The following is a 15000-nucleotide window of genomic DNA, read 5'->3' on the forward strand; positions in this document are numbered from 1 at the left end:
GAGGTACAGCATCTGGTTCTGGAGTTGTACCTTTCTGGAGAGGTTGAAGAAGAAGGCACTAGGAGCATCTATGTCCTTAATGCTGGAAATGCGAGATCTTATTAGGGCTGTTTTGGCTTGTTCATGAAGGAAGGATCTCCTATCCACACACACACACACACACACACACACCTGAGGTGGCCTCCTCTCATACACTTCTCCTCTGTACATGAAGGTTTGATATGAAGTGTCAGTGTACTGATCTGCGCCTCACAGCTACTCTGTATTTATGATAATGTTATTAACAGTGTTATTAACAGAGGCGGCCATTTTGTCAGTTTGGTCTGAAAGTGCCATGTTTACAGTCATGAGAGCTGTGCACTCTCTATCACTTACTACATCAACACACTTTTACAAATGATCATCATTCCTTATCAGTCATTTTCTACTCTTATCAGTGTTTTTGTTTATAGTTATATCTCACATGCTCTTACTACACAACACTGTCATACCTGGCAACCCTAATGCGCATGCGCGGTGGCTATTACTCACTAAAACGCGTTAAGAGTTTTTTCTTTTGATACAGATCTGCAAAAGCAAAAATAAGCATACAGACAAATAAAAAGAAATAAAATAAAAATATAAATAATTGTGCTTTATTCATTTTAGTAGTGACCCGAGGTGCTGTTGCACTTCTGATGTGGTAAAGTGTATTAAAGCGGATATTTATCACTAATTATCATTTAATTACATCCTACCACAGCTCTGAGAGAGTGTTACTCTCCAGTCTGTGAGATTTAAACCTCTTCATTTTGAGGAAAATGTGATAAAACGGGCTTCTTACCACCGTTTACCTCCATCACTTCCGCAACCATGTGACGTAACAGCTAAAGCAGCGTGTGATTGGTTGATTCCGGACCAGTTTCTTCCTCGCGCTCTTCATGTGGTTGTATAGTTGTGTGTGTGTGTGTGTGTGTGTGTGTGTGTGTGTGTGTGTGTGTGTGTGTGTGTGTGTGTGTGTGTTTACTGCCCCCTGCTGTTCAGCCCAGATTGTCCAGTCCAAACAAATTGTACAAAAAAACTCTGACAAAAGATCATGAAATTTAACTTTATAGTGTCTGTATGGGTGTTTTTATTTATTTATTTATTTATTTATTTATTTACTTGGCAAATGGAGATATCTGAGGATTTTTGAGGATTTTTTTTATTTTTTTGCATTTTTAATATCCCATCTATAATTAATTAATATCAAATGTCTAAAATGTGAGGGCCAAGAATAATACACTAAGTGGCCCAAATCCAAATTAAAATCATTTTGGTCACAAAAAATTCTTTTATTACTATGTGCTTTAGTTATTATTATGGTTTTAGAGGATGTTGTTGTATAAGGGCGATTTGTAATTGCTTGGGAAATGGAGCTGAGATGATCCGAAGGAGGAAAAGAGGAAAAGGCAGATGTTTAATAATCACAACACACACACACACACACACACACACACAGTATTTCCTAAGTGTGCTATCAGGCAGTAGACATAAACCTGTAGCATACACTCTCAGATAAAAATAAAGCACTGTTGTTTACTACTTGTTCCACCTTTATATGTTGTGCCTTTAACATCTGTTGATCACCTGGGATCCTGGATACAGCTCACCTTTAACCAAGCTCTAAGCCACACACCTGGACCTGGTGTAAAGAGTTTTTATTGCTGTAATAAATACCAGACATGCACAGAGAAGTTAAAAAAGTAGTCTTTATAATTCATAAAATATATTACAGAGGAAATCACAAAATATGAGCACAGCACTGTTTAAATTATGTACATTTTTAAGAGGAAGAGGAATATGAGAGGAGTTAGACTCGCTCCAGGACAGCAGGGGGCGGTATTTACATCAAGTTTAAAGTCTAATAATTAAATAAATAAAGACAAAGACAGAAAGAAAGACACGCAGCAGGATTACAGCTCAGGTTTGTCCCTGATGAGGACCCGTCATTTTATGTAAACACTGAGCTGGTGCATCTTGTTACGCATGCGCAGTGAGGGGGAGGTGGACAGGTGTGTGTACAGCGCAGGTAAACGCACTGATAATGCACCGGGAGACTCCGCGGTTATTACTCTCACAATGGCGGAGTTAAAGCGAGCTCACACCTGGGAGATTTCCGACTCGGAGGCGGAGCAGGAGCCTGGAACTGCCGCGGAGCCGGACAGCGCGCACAGCCGCACACAGAGCGCCCAGAGCCGGCTAGAGCCTCCACCTGCCCCCGCTGTCCGGAGCCCCAGCCCCGGGGCAAGGAGGAGAGGAAACCGGGGGGAGGACAGAGAGGAGAGAGAGAGACAGAAGGAGGAGAGAGAGAGGGAGAGAGAGAGACAGAAGGAGGAGAGAGAGAGACAGAGAGAGAGACAGAAGGAGGAGAGAGAGAGACGGAAGGAGGAGAAGAGACAGGAGCAGAAGAGGAAGAAAGAGGCAGCTGAGAGAGTAAAAAGACTCAAACCTGAGGAGTATTTAAAGACTGTTACTGTCAACATCCACCCAGGTACTCCTCTTCATCATCATCATCATCATCATCAAAATGAACAGGGCCAGATCTGAAGTATTGGCACCCTTCTTCCCTGTCGCTCAGTGTAAAATAAATAGCAGATTTTATCCAGGTGGTGATTTATTCTAAGTACAGCAATGATACAGAAGTGTTCAAAACACCTCCACCATCACCACCACTGTGTAACCGACACACACACACACACACACACACACACACACACTGCCGGAAAGTAAACCACCACTCAAAATCATCTGTGCGGTGGTGGTCCCGTTAAGATCTATGAGGTAGTGGGGTGCCAATACTTTGTGCTCAGACCTACAGTTTATTTATAGACCCATTTTGTGTCCTGTGTTGGTGGATGGAGCTGATAAACCGTATATTAATAATGTTAATAATGTATGATAATATTAAATAAAGCGTAAACTCTAATCTTATGCTCGGGTTTCTAACGTCGGCTTCACACTGTCGCTATGACGCTCGTCTGAAATCCACCAATAGGACGACGGTGCAGCTACAGATACGGTAGCGGCGATGGAGAAACGCAAACTAAACATGCTAACAGACAGAAAAAAAATCTCCTCATTACGTCGATCTCACTGTGAAGAACGTGTTTGATGGATGACGTGAGCAGAACGGAGTCGTGTTCTTTAATCGCAGGTCTATCGTTAGAGGATCTTCAGCATATAATCGGACACAGAGACGCGCGTGATCACTCACACTGTTACACAATTCACAACACACTTTACTGTACAGGATCTCGTACAGCGTGACGAGTGTGAAACAGGCTTAAGGCTATTTTTTAAATAATAATAATATTAATAATAATAATAATAATAATAATAAAGAACGTTATTCATAAAGCACTTTTCAAACAGAAAATGTTAAAAATCTACCTCTAAGTGTGTATCTCTGACACACACCCAGCGAAAGGTCCAGACTGTGTGCTACACTCAGTCTCTAAGATCAAACTTTTACCACACAAAACGGTCGTCCCTAAAGTCGGCGGCGTTCTCACAGGCCGCTGCTGGCTCCGCCCCTTTTCCTCCCATCAGCACCCGAGCATAAGAAGTGTCTACTGGCTGTGAATAGTGCAATAAAATCAATTTAACTCACAGTAATGTGTGTGTGTGTGTGTGTGTGTGTGTGTGTGTGTAGCGTTGCTGCAGGACTCTGGCTGTGACGTGTTGTTGAGCACGCTGGCTGGTTTGGAGTGGAGGAGCCGAATAGAGGAGCACGACCTCACACACACCGTCAGCTGGAGCAGAACACTGCCTCGTGTAAATCCCCCGTCTGTGTAACACTTCTACTGCAGTACACAACGCAACACACTGTAACACACTGTAACACACCACAACACACTACAATACTCACTGCAATGCACTGTAACTCACTGCAACACACTACAGTACACACAACGCAACACACTACAGTACACACTGTAACACACCGCAACAGACTGTAACACACCACAGCACACTGTAACACACTGTAACACACCGCAACAGACTGTAACACACCACAGCACACTGTAACACAGTGTAACACACTGCAACACACCACAACACACCATAACACACCATAACACACCGCAACACACCATAACACACTGTAACACACTGTAACACATCGCAACACACTGTAACACACTGTAACACACCGCAACACACTGTAACACACTGTGAGACACTACAACACACCGCAACACTACACACTGCTGCGTTGTCCAGGTAACGTAAGTAATAACACAACACACCGCAACACACTACAGTACTCACTGCAGTACACTGTAACACACTGCAACACACTACAGTACACACTCTAACACACTCTAACACACCGCAACACACTGTAACACACCACAACACACCATAACACACTGTAACACACCGCAACACACCGCAACACACTGTAACACACTGTAACACACTGTGAGACACTACAACACACCGCAACACTACGCACTGCTGCGTTGTCCAGGTAACGTAAGTAATAACACAACACACCGCAACACACTACAGTACTCACTCTAACACACTCTAACACACCGTAACACACCATAACACACCGCAACACACCATAACACACTGTAACACTGCAACACAACACACCGCAACACACATAACACACTGTAACACACTGTAACACACCGCAACACACCGTAACACACTGTAACACACTGCAACACACTGCAACACACTGCAACACACTGTAACACACCGCAATACACTGCAACACACTGTAACACACCGCAACACACCGCAACACACCGCAACACACTGCAACACACTGTAACACAACGTGAGACACTACAACACACCGCAACACTACGCACTGCTGCGTTGTCCAGGTAACGTAAGTAATAACACAACACACCGCAACACACTACAGACGCTGCTGTTACAGGAATAAATCTCTTCCAGCAAAAAAATTCACCTCATTAGTTACTATAGAAACAACAACGTTTTAGAATGAATGCATTAATATAAACGTTTGTGTTACAGCCGGAGCTACCTGTGCTGTTATACGGAAATAACACACACCTACTGACCAATCAGATTCGAGCATTCACCCGCGCTGTGGTATAATTTATATTAATAATTGTGCATGTTATTTAACTCTTGAATTTAGTTTAAATAGGTTAAAAATCGTTGCACCGGGAGCTCGTTGTGTACCGGGAGCTCGTTGTGTACCGGGAGCTGGTTGTGCACCGGGAGCTGGCTGTGCACCGGGAGCTGCTTGTGCACCGGGAGCTGGTTGTGCACCGGGAGCTGGCTGTGCACCGGGAGCTGGCTGTGCACCGGGAGCTGCTTGTGCACCGGGAGCTGCTTGTGCACCGGGAGCTGCTTGTGCACCGGGAGCTGCTTGTGTACCGGGAGCTGCTTGTGCACCGGGAGCTCGCTGTGCACCGGGAGCTGGTTGTGTACCGGGAGCTGCTTGTGCACCGGGAGCTCGCTGTGCACCGGGAGCTGGTTGTGTACCGGGAGCTGGCTGTGCACCGGGAGCTGGTTGTGCACCGGGAGCTGGCTGTGCACCGGGAGCTCGCTGTGCACCGGGAGCTGGCTGTGCACCGGGAGCTGGCTGTGCACCGGGAGCTCGTTGTGCACCGGGAGCTGGCTGTGCACCGGGAGCTCGTTGTGCACCGGGAGCTCGCTGTGCACCGGGAGCTGGTTGTGCACCGGGAGCTGGCTGTGCACCGGGAGCTGGCTGTGCACCGGGAGCTCGCTGTGCACCGGGAGCTGGTTGTGCACCGGGAGCTGGCTGTGCACCGGGAGCTGCTTGTGCACCGGGAGCTGCTTGTGCACCGGGAGCTCGCTGTGCACCGGGAGCTCGCTGTGCACCGGGAGCTGGCTGTGCACCGGGAGCTGGTTGTGAACCCATCAGTTATGAGTGTTAAGCTAGCAGCTCTTCTCCAAACCACAGTTAATCAAGTCATATGTAAAACGCAGGGGCGGGGCTTTTCGTTATTTATCATCGCTGCTGAAAACAAAAAGAAACGTTTCCTCGTCCTGATGAAAAGGGTCTAGCACTGAATCCCAATGATGGAACAGAAACCTCGTCACACAAGACCATCACACTACAGATCTTCAGACATCACCTCGAAGTTTCATGCTCCATGATTGCCACTGCCAGCAAGCAGTTCCTGACCTACTCCAGTAGGAAGAACTGAGTAAAAATGCACGTTCATATTAGTTGCACTACAAAATCTCGTTGCCGTGGTGATGTCCAAGTGGTTTACCTGTAAACCGAATGACGCTCCACAGCACGATTCCAGGGCTTTTAGGTAAAATGTGATCAGGAAAAGATCAATAATGCTCAAGCTCGGTTCTCACTACCTCACACACGGTGACTCAGATTACTGAACTCCGTGTATGTGTGTGTGTGTGTGTGTGTGTGTAGACTGAGGATGAAGACGGTAGCCTGGTTGAGGAAGATCAGGTGCTGATGGTGGTCACTCAGATGGAGTTCATGGACATGATAATGTCCATCAAACAGGTAACGTTCCTTACACATGGGCTGTGTTTCATTACTGTTATTAACACTTTCCCTCGTCCACTTCCCTGTTCACGAGCCCCGTTCTGTTATTACTGTAGCATCGTTACCCATCGTTATCATGCTTGTGGGCGTGGCTTGAAGTTTTTTTTTTTCTCTAATGAGAAACGGTAGTAGGTATATACACCTTCTAAAGCTAACTGGTTAAACAAAAATGAAATAACATCAATCAGTGTGAAAACAAATTACTTATTTATTTTTACATTAATTTACGTTACATGCTCAGCTTCATACTAGATTTGTTGTCAAATTAGATTAGATTAATAAATCGAGCTAACTGTACTAGCTACGTACACACATAAGAGGCATCACTAATCTCTGCTACTTGCTTCCAAGCTTTAATTTTCTTCGTAATGTCTCTGGACACGTTTAATGAGGAGTCGTATATGACGGGAGAAGATAAAGCCACGGTTATAAGTTTTTCTCCCGAGGAGTAGAAGGTTGATGTGTGTTAAATAAAGTCAATCTCTGCTTGTTAGCATGCTAGCTGGTAGCAAATGGGGCAGTTTTAACACTAGCTAGTAACTCGCACATGCTAGCTCGGAAATCAGTGAGTGTGTGAAGACATTATTTGAGGTGGCACACGCCGGGAGAAGTGAACAAGGGTGAGTAGGGCACCATACTGCAGGGAAAGATTTAAAGGTGCTGTGTAATGGAGTGATGCGTTTCCTGTTGTCCATCTCAGGCTCTGATTGGTGGTTGTGAGGAGGCGAATTCTCTGTTTCAGCCTCTCGGTGAGTATCTGAACAGAAACACAGGGGCAGTCGTCTCACTGCTGGTGACCGGAGGACAGTACTGTCAACGGTATACACACACACATACACACACACACTTCACTCATGAGGTCCTGTAATGTACATTTATACAAGACTTTGTGTCTATATGTAGCAGAGGCTCGTATGATGATGACGATGATGAAGACGAGTTGTGTCCACGTTCTCAACTTGGGTTCCAGAACATTGACATAGAGCAGGTCAGAGGTCACTTCCTGCTGTCACCGTGTTAAACATGACCTTTACCTCTGATGATGTCATAGTGTTGACTCTAGAACATTTAGATTTATATTATACAATGCACCCGTTATTTGGTAGCTAACAGCCTAGATAGTTCAAATTTGAGTTAGGAAAAAGTAAGCATGGAACAAAAATAAGGAAAATCTACAACATATTCTTTTAGCAGGTAATATATTTAGCATTTTATTTAGCAGCTAATAAACCAGGTAGTTAGCATGCTAGCAGATTATCAAACCAGCTACATCATAAAGTCATCAGTTATTAGCAATGTGGCTATTTAGCAAATTAGCTTGTTAACAGCTAGTTATAATACTAGATATATAACACACCAACTATTTTGTATGCTAGCTTTATTCTTGCTAGTTTGGCAAATCAGATAGCTGTCAAATTAGCTAATAAGCTAATAAACTCATAACCTCCTGTTGCTGTCTCTCCAGTTCAGTTGAGACTTTCACCCTTAAATATAAAGGATAACTGGTAGGATGAATGTTTGTGTGATGTCAGAGTTTGTGTGTTTCCATGTTGTTTAGGTGCTGGTGTACCTGCAGCTGTACAAGAATGTGACAGTTCACTTCCTGTTTGGCTGGCAGGAAGTCACAGATCATGTGTGTGCTGTTACCAAGGCCTTATCTAAACGCCCCTTTCGGTCAGTATCTCACACACACACACACACACACACACACACACACACACAGAGTTCTCTATTCTTTACCACGTTGCCTGATCTCCATGTGATTTTGGTGTGTGTGTGTGTTCAGAACACTGCAGGACGTTCCTGATCTGGGTTTCTGTGTGGACGGCTTGTGGGCAGGGGGAGTGCGTGTTGATCGTAGTGGGCGGGGCCTCGCTCAGGTGTGGACACGACAGATACAGCAGCTCAACCGTGTCAGCGTCGCCATGGCAACAGCTGTGACAAATGCCTACCCCTCTCCTCAACTCCTTCTGCAGGTAAAATTATTCTAGAGTCCACCACTTAGGATCCACTGCCTAGGGTCAGACTACTTAGGGTTCACTTCTTAGGGTCCACTACCTAGTGTCAGACTACTTAGGGTTCACTACTTAGGGTCCACTACCTAGTGTCACACTACTTAGGGTCCACTACTTAGGGTCACACTACTTAGGGTCCAGTACCTAGAGTCACACTACCTAGTGTCAGACTACTTAGGGTCCACTACCTAGTGTCACACTACTTAGGGTTCACTACTTAGGGTCCACTACTTAGGGTCACACTACTTAGGGTTCACTACTTAGGGTCCAGTACCTAGAGTCACACTACTTAGAGTCCAGTACCTAGAGTCACACTACCTAGTGTCAGACTACTTAGGGTCCACTACCTAGTGTCACACTACTTAGGGTTCACTACTTAGGGTCCACTACCTTGAGTCCACTACCTAGTGTCAGACTACTTAGGGTTCACTACTTAGGGTCCACTACCTAGTGTCAGACTACTTAGGGTCCACTACTTAGGGTCCACTACTTAGGGTCACACTACTTAGGGTTCACTACTTAGGGTCAGACTACTTAGGGTTCATTACTTAGGGTACACTACTTAGGGTCCAGTACCTAGAGTCACACTACTTAGGGTCCAGTACCTAGAGTCCACTACCTAGAGTCAGACTACTTAGGGTCCACTACCTAGAGTCCACTACCTAGTGTCAGACTACCTAGGGTCCAGTACTTAGAGTCCACTACCTAGTGTCAGACTACTTAGGGTTCACTACTTAGGGTCCAGTACTTAGAGTCCACTATCTAGGGTCAGACTATTTATGGTCCACCACCTAGGAAAAACTCCCTGAGATGATATGAGGAAGAAGCGTTGAGAGGAACCAGACTCAGAAGGAACCCATCCTCATCTGGGTGCCACGGATAGTGCGATTATAAATCATTCCCTTCTATAACTGTGTACGACAGAGCCAAGCAGTGCTACGTGTGTTGGAAAGATCTTCAGGATCACTGGTGATTTCATTACTGTTTAAGTCTGTAATACCCAGGTGAAGTTATCCACTGTGAAATGACTGAGACATGAGCGTAAACTGTTTTTAGTAAGTGCAGTCATTAGGATGTCCAAGTGAGACCATCCACAGCGGCTGACGGACTGGTGCAGAGCCAACAACCATATTGAATAGGGTGTGCGGTTTGAGACACGCCCACAGTGGACTGATCATAGGGTTTATGTGCCCTATATATTGGACGGGGTGTGTGATTTGGGACACGCCCACAGTGGACTGATCATAGGGTTTATGTGCCCTATATATTGGACGGGGTGTGTGATTTGGGACACGCCCACATTGGACTGATCATAGGGTTTATGTGCCCTATATATTGGACGGGGTGTGTGATTTGGGACACGCCCACAGTGGACTGATGGTGAGACGTTTGTGATGGTGTTTATATGGCCTGTGTTGTGAATAGTGAATTAAATCCACTACTAAACATTACTCATTCTGCTTCCTAGAATTATGTACTACATAGTGTGTACTGTTGATTAATCCGGTCTCTCTATCTCTCTCTCTCTCTCTCTCTCTCTCTCTCTCTCTGTCCAATCAGGCCTATGAGAAAGCAGAATCAGAAGAAGAGCAGCGTGGATTATTGGCCGATCTCACTGTGAGAGGCGGGGCTAAAGAGAGGCGCATCGGACCTGAACTGTCAAATCGTGTGCACCGGCTTATGACTTCCCAGAATCCTGAGCTGGTGCTGGACTAGGGAATTGTGGGAAATGCAGCTGAAAGAAGAGCTGATCAGATTTAATATATAAATCATGGACTTGTGGGGACATGACACGCACACGGATTACTGTGAAGTTTGAATTTATTTTGATTAACAACTTAAAAAAATTAAATTTCACTTAATGTTCGGTCATGTATATTTATCTTGTTTATTTTTTGTTTAAATATGCAAAGTAATATATTTTAATTGGTCCTTTTCAGGCCCACCATTCATATAGGTCACAGTTTATTGGGATTATTTTTATTTTCTTTATTAACTTTTTTCTTTATAAACATTTAAACCCCCACAGATAGTAAAGACAAGAGAGTGGTTTATTAAAGACACATAATAAACAATTTGTAAACACTAAAATATATTTCTTCAGACACATCAGAAAGCAGTGCGTTAATTACACTTACACAGTTACTCTATATGTTTACACTGCCTTAAGCTTCACTCACTGTTTAATTTCATTCAGTGTAGACAGAAAGTGTAAGCTTGTGCATACGGTGGATATAAGCAGGGTGGAATTCATGAACTTTATCAGTCAGAACTTTATCTGACTGATCGTTATCAGTTTGTAAACGTAAATGGTGACTTCTCATACTAAGGTAAAGTTTGGTGTCCCGCAAGGCTCTGTTTTAGGCCCACTGTTCTTTTCTCTATATATGCTACCTCTGGGCAAAATTATTCATAAACATGGTATTAGCTTCCACTGTTACGCTGATGACACACAGTTGTATGTTTCAGCAAAGACAGATGACAGACACCAGCTTAATAAAGTTGAGGAATGTGTAAAAGACATTAGAAACTGAATGCTTATTAACTTTCTCTTACTTAATTCTGACAAGACAGAAGTACTTGTACTAGGACCACATGCAGCTAGAAGTAAGCTTTCTGATTACATAATAACTCTGGATGGCCTTTCTGTTTCATCATGTGCAGCAGTAAAAGACCTTGGTGTGATTATCGATTCTAGTCTTTCTTTTGAAGCTTTAGGTTGGATTATTGTAATGCCTTACTGTCTGGATGTTCCAGTAGGAGCATAAACAAGCTCCAGTTAGTCCAGAATGCAGCAGCGAGAGTCCTTACTAGAACCAGAAGATATGACCACATCACCCCTATCTTATCCACACTGCATTGGCTCCCAATCAAATTTCATATTGATTATAAAATACTACTATTGACCTATAAAGCACTAAATGGTCTCGTGCCGTAGAACCTGAGTGAACTTCTGGTCTTTTATGATCCGTCACGCCTACTCAGATCAAAAAGTGCAGGCTATTTGTTGGTACCTTGGCTACAGCTGGGGGTAGAGCTTTCTCTTACAAACCCCACAGTTATGGAACAGCCTTCCACTTAGTGTTCGGGGCTCAGACACAGTCTCAGTGTTTAAGTCTAGGCTGAAAACATATTTGTTTAGTCAAGCCTTTTGTGAATAGTTTTTTCTTAGGTAAAGGAGCAGATCTGGAGGATTCACAGGCATAGAGTGTTGTGGTGAGCTGGGATGTTTGGATGCTGTTGCACTCATTAGGGATACATTTAAAATGTATATATGGAAATTATATTTCTGTTAAACTTCTTTGTGACAATGTCCACTGCTAAAAGCACTATACAAATAAAATTGAAATGAATGGAATTGGATTGAACTGGAAGCAGGGTGGGTGTATCCTTTAATACTGCTTGTCACTTGGGCTGCTTTGGTCACACAGATCTGATCACCTTGTTCATTTTTAGTGCTGTGCATTTAACAGCTCTTTAACATTTCGGACATTTTACAGCAGCTTTTGTGGCTCATGCACAGCATTTAGTAAGCAGTCCAGGTGCAATGTGTGCAATGCTACAACTTCTGTAAACTGGATGTTAATTTCAGACACACTGAGTTATATCATTAGCTCAGTTTCCTACACAATCCCCCCGTCAGGAGAAAACCTGAGATACTGAGGAGAAACTGAGGAAAATCTGTGAGCGAACATCTTCAGGACTGCTGAAGAAGCAGCTCAGGTTCCTCAAGAAGATTCTGAGACACACAGCATTGTGTACAGAGCTTCATCACTCTGTAAGGTAGTTTCATTTGTTACCAGTTTGTGTATCAGTGGCTATTTTGTTTTTCTTCTTGTTCTTACAGGGATAATTATTGAGCGCTGCATGAGCTGAGTCAGCTGTTTTACAGGGGAACAGGATAAGACTGTGGATTACACAACACTTTTTTCCCCAAGTCCTCCTTTTTTTTTTTTAATTTTTTTTTATTATCTCCTCACCTCCTCCAGTCTGACATCACTGTGATATTCACTGTGTGTGTAAACACTCAAAACTCAAACTAATCACATTTCAGCCATTTTATCATTCATTATGAATTAAAGTAGGAGAAGTTCTGACTCTGTATAAATGTGGACAATGTCACTAGTTTAAATCAGGTTCATTAAATAGTCTTACACCAGACAGCTGTCACATTCTGGATTCTGATTGGTCAGAAGGTGTTGATTAATTTTCTGTAACAGCAGCTCTGACAGTGGAAAGTAATCCACTTCATCACCACTAACAGCACCACACACACACACACACACACACACACACACACACACACACACACAGTGTGTTTATTACTTGCATACCAGTCATGTCAGTATAAATGCGAGTAAATTTCTCTTAGTCGGAGCAGAGTGAATATCAGGACACAAACAGGGTTAAAGTTGTCCTCTAATCTCTAGTCCTCTAATCATCACTCAGTGTGTGTGTGTGAGTGTGTGTGTGTGTGTGTACTATAGGGTGTAGGGAACTGAATCTCAAAGGGAGATACAGTGCACTATTTAGGGTAAAGGAGCCATTTTACAGTAACCTCCGATAAAACCCTGTGGAGGTATTGCGTCTCTGACTCGCCCTTTTAAACCTCATCTATATTTTATCATTGTGCGATTTAAGGTTGGTTTTATTTTGTCAATAGAAAGAGCTAGCGCTTCGTGAAATATCTTTATACTGAAGAAAATGTGCAAAACCTTTTTAACACAAGCGCAGTCTTTACCTACATGTCAGTTCAGATGGAGTATATATTACCTGGATTTATTTCTAATGCTCATTATTATATAGACGTAAAATACACTGTAATCCTTTCAGTCTGTAAAATAATTATATAATTATATGCGCCCACCTCCCCGTGTGAAACTAATCCCGTCTGAATAAGGCTTTATAGTGCTTTAGGTTTAGGAGCCTTTATTCCAAACCCTATGTTATGCCCCTGTATATCACTATGTACACTATATAAGTGTACATATGTCACTCTATACATCTAGGGCACTACATTTAGGAGCCCAGAATATGGAAATGGAAGGATCACGTGACCTTCCCAAACTTACTGACACACTTACATGTGCATTAAACAGACAAAAGTATCTTCTATCAGCTGAAACAACTCATTAGATCCGAAATCATGAGGGTGATTTTTGTAGGATTTTTTTTTTTTTTTCTTTTTCAGCAATCTGATTTCATTAGGTTTCCTGACAGAGCACGGATCAGCCAATCAGCGCTCAGTGCTGATTCAGCGATGACTAAAGCAACCGCCTCAGGGGCTGGTCATGTGACTCCGAGCGTGCATCAGGAGCGCGTGACGTTGCGTGTTTTCAGCGTTGTGCAGCTGCGCAGAACCAAACACATCCCTTTATACACACACACACACACACACACACGAGTAATAAACACAGTGAGGAGCTGTGCGGAGATTTCACACACACACACACACACACACACACACACTCCAGAATGGCGGAACCGGCTGAGAGAGGTAATGTTCCTGCTTTTAATCACGTGATTGTGTTTATTTTTCCCTAAAATATTATCTTGAAACTCTGCTGAAAGTGCTGATCTTTCACAATCCCAAATCTCTCCCTAGTGCACTGAATAGGGTGCATGGTTATTTTGCTTGTGCAGGGAGTAATGAAACCAAAACAAACACCACAGTAGCCCTTATTTCGTACCCTATGTAGTGCACTAATGCAGTGTTAGTGGTAAGTGTGCAGTGCAGTAATGTAGTGTTAGTGGTAATTGTGTAGTGCACTAATGTAGTGTTAGTGGTAAGTGTGTAGTGCACTAATGTAGTGTTAGTGGTAAGTGTGTAGTGCACTAATGCAGTGTTAGTGGTAAGTGTGTAGTGCACTAATGTAGTGTTAGTGGTAAGTGTGTAGTGCACTAATGTAGTGTTAGTGGTAAGTGCGTAGTGCACTAATGTAGTGTTAGTGGTAAGTGCGTAGTGCACTAATGTAGTGTTAGTGGTAAGTGTGTAGTGCACTAATGTAGTGTTAGTGGTAAGTGTGTAGTGCACTAATGCAGTGTTAGTGGTAAGTGTGTAGTGCACTATTGTAGTGTTAGTGGTAAGTGCGTAGTGCACTAATGTAGTGTTAGTGGTAAGTGTGTAGTGCAGTAATGTAGTGTTAGTGGTAAGTGCGTAGTGCACTAATGTAGTGTTAGTGGTAAGTGCGTAGTGCACTAATGTAGTGTTAGTGGTAAATGTGTAGTGCACTAATGTAGTGTTAGTGGTAAGTGCGTAGTGCAGTAATGTAGTGTTAGTGGTAAGTGCGTAGTGCACTAATGTAGTGTTAGTGGTAAATGTGTAGTGCACTAATGTAGTGTTAGTGGTAAGTGTGTAGTGCAGTAATGCAGTGTTAGTGGTAAGTGTGTAGTGCAGTAATGCAGTGTTAGTGGTAAGTGTGTAGTGCAGTA

At 43.4% G+C, this 15000-nt stretch overlaps 3 protein-coding genes across 4 annotated transcripts in view; 2 read left to right on the top strand and 1 right to left on the bottom strand.

Annotated features, from left to right (window-relative positions):
* The window catches only part of nubp2 (nucleotide binding protein 2 (MinD homolog, E. coli)), a 5586-nt gene extending 4631 nt beyond the window's left edge, over positions 1 to 955 (bottom strand). Inside the window, exon 1 of the mRNA XM_034311355.2 lies at positions 824 to 955. Within this exon, the coding sequence (XP_034167246.1) occupies positions 824 to 854 (31 nt within the window). The 5' untranslated portion in view covers positions 855 to 955. The remainder of the gene's footprint in view (positions 1 to 823) is intronic.
* Positions 956 to 1895: 940 nt separating this feature from the next.
* Positions 1896 to 10444, top strand: LOC113525221 (probable crossover junction endonuclease EME2). 2 transcript variants are annotated; one of them, XM_026911692.3, is made up of 8 exons: positions 1896 to 2512; positions 3674 to 3795; positions 6416 to 6511; positions 7254 to 7372; positions 7457 to 7541; positions 8112 to 8227; positions 8340 to 8529; positions 10129 to 10444. In XM_026911692.3, the coding sequence occupies exons 1-8, from the start codon at positions 2008 to 2010 to the stop codon at positions 10282 to 10284; spliced, it is 1389 nt and encodes a 462-aa protein (XP_026767493.3). In that variant the 5' UTR covers positions 1896 to 2007; the 3' UTR covers positions 10285 to 10444. The 2 variants fall into 2 exon arrangements, with proteins under 2 accessions (XP_026767493.3, XP_026767494.3); XM_026911693.3 differs by having other exon boundaries at positions 7460 to 7541.
* Positions 10445 to 13901: 3457 nt separating this feature from the next.
* The window catches only part of mfsd1l (major facilitator superfamily domain containing 1-like), an 11580-nt gene continuing 10481 nt past the window's right edge, over positions 13902 to 15000 (top strand). Inside the window, exon 1 of the mRNA XM_034307485.2 lies at positions 13902 to 14065. Coding sequence (XP_034163376.1) covers positions 14044 to 14065 — 22 coding nt within the window. The 5' untranslated portion in view covers positions 13902 to 14043. The remainder of the gene's footprint in view (positions 14066 to 15000) is intronic.

This window comes from Pangasianodon hypophthalmus, chromosome 1 (assembly GCF_027358585.1).
Source record: "Pangasianodon hypophthalmus isolate fPanHyp1 chromosome 1, fPanHyp1.pri, whole genome shotgun sequence".
Classification (NCBI taxonomy): domain Eukaryota; kingdom Metazoa; phylum Chordata; class Actinopteri; order Siluriformes; family Pangasiidae; genus Pangasianodon; species Pangasianodon hypophthalmus.

What these genes read in the sequence shown, in the direction of transcription:
- LOC113525221 (XM_026911692.3), top strand. Translation starts at nt 2,008, where the DNA reads ATGCGCAGTGAGGGGGAGGTGGACAGGTGTGTGTACAGCGCAGGTAAA. An exon ending in TGATAATGTCCATCAAACAG is followed by an intron (nt 6,512 to 7,253) that starts GTAACGTTCCTT and finishes TGTCCATCTCAG; the next exon opens with GCTCTGATTGGTGGTTGTGA. An exon ending in AGAACATTGACATAGAGCAG is followed by an intron (nt 7,542 to 8,111) that starts GTCAGAGGTCAC and finishes CATGTTGTTTAG; the next exon opens with GTGCTGGTGTACCTGCAGCT.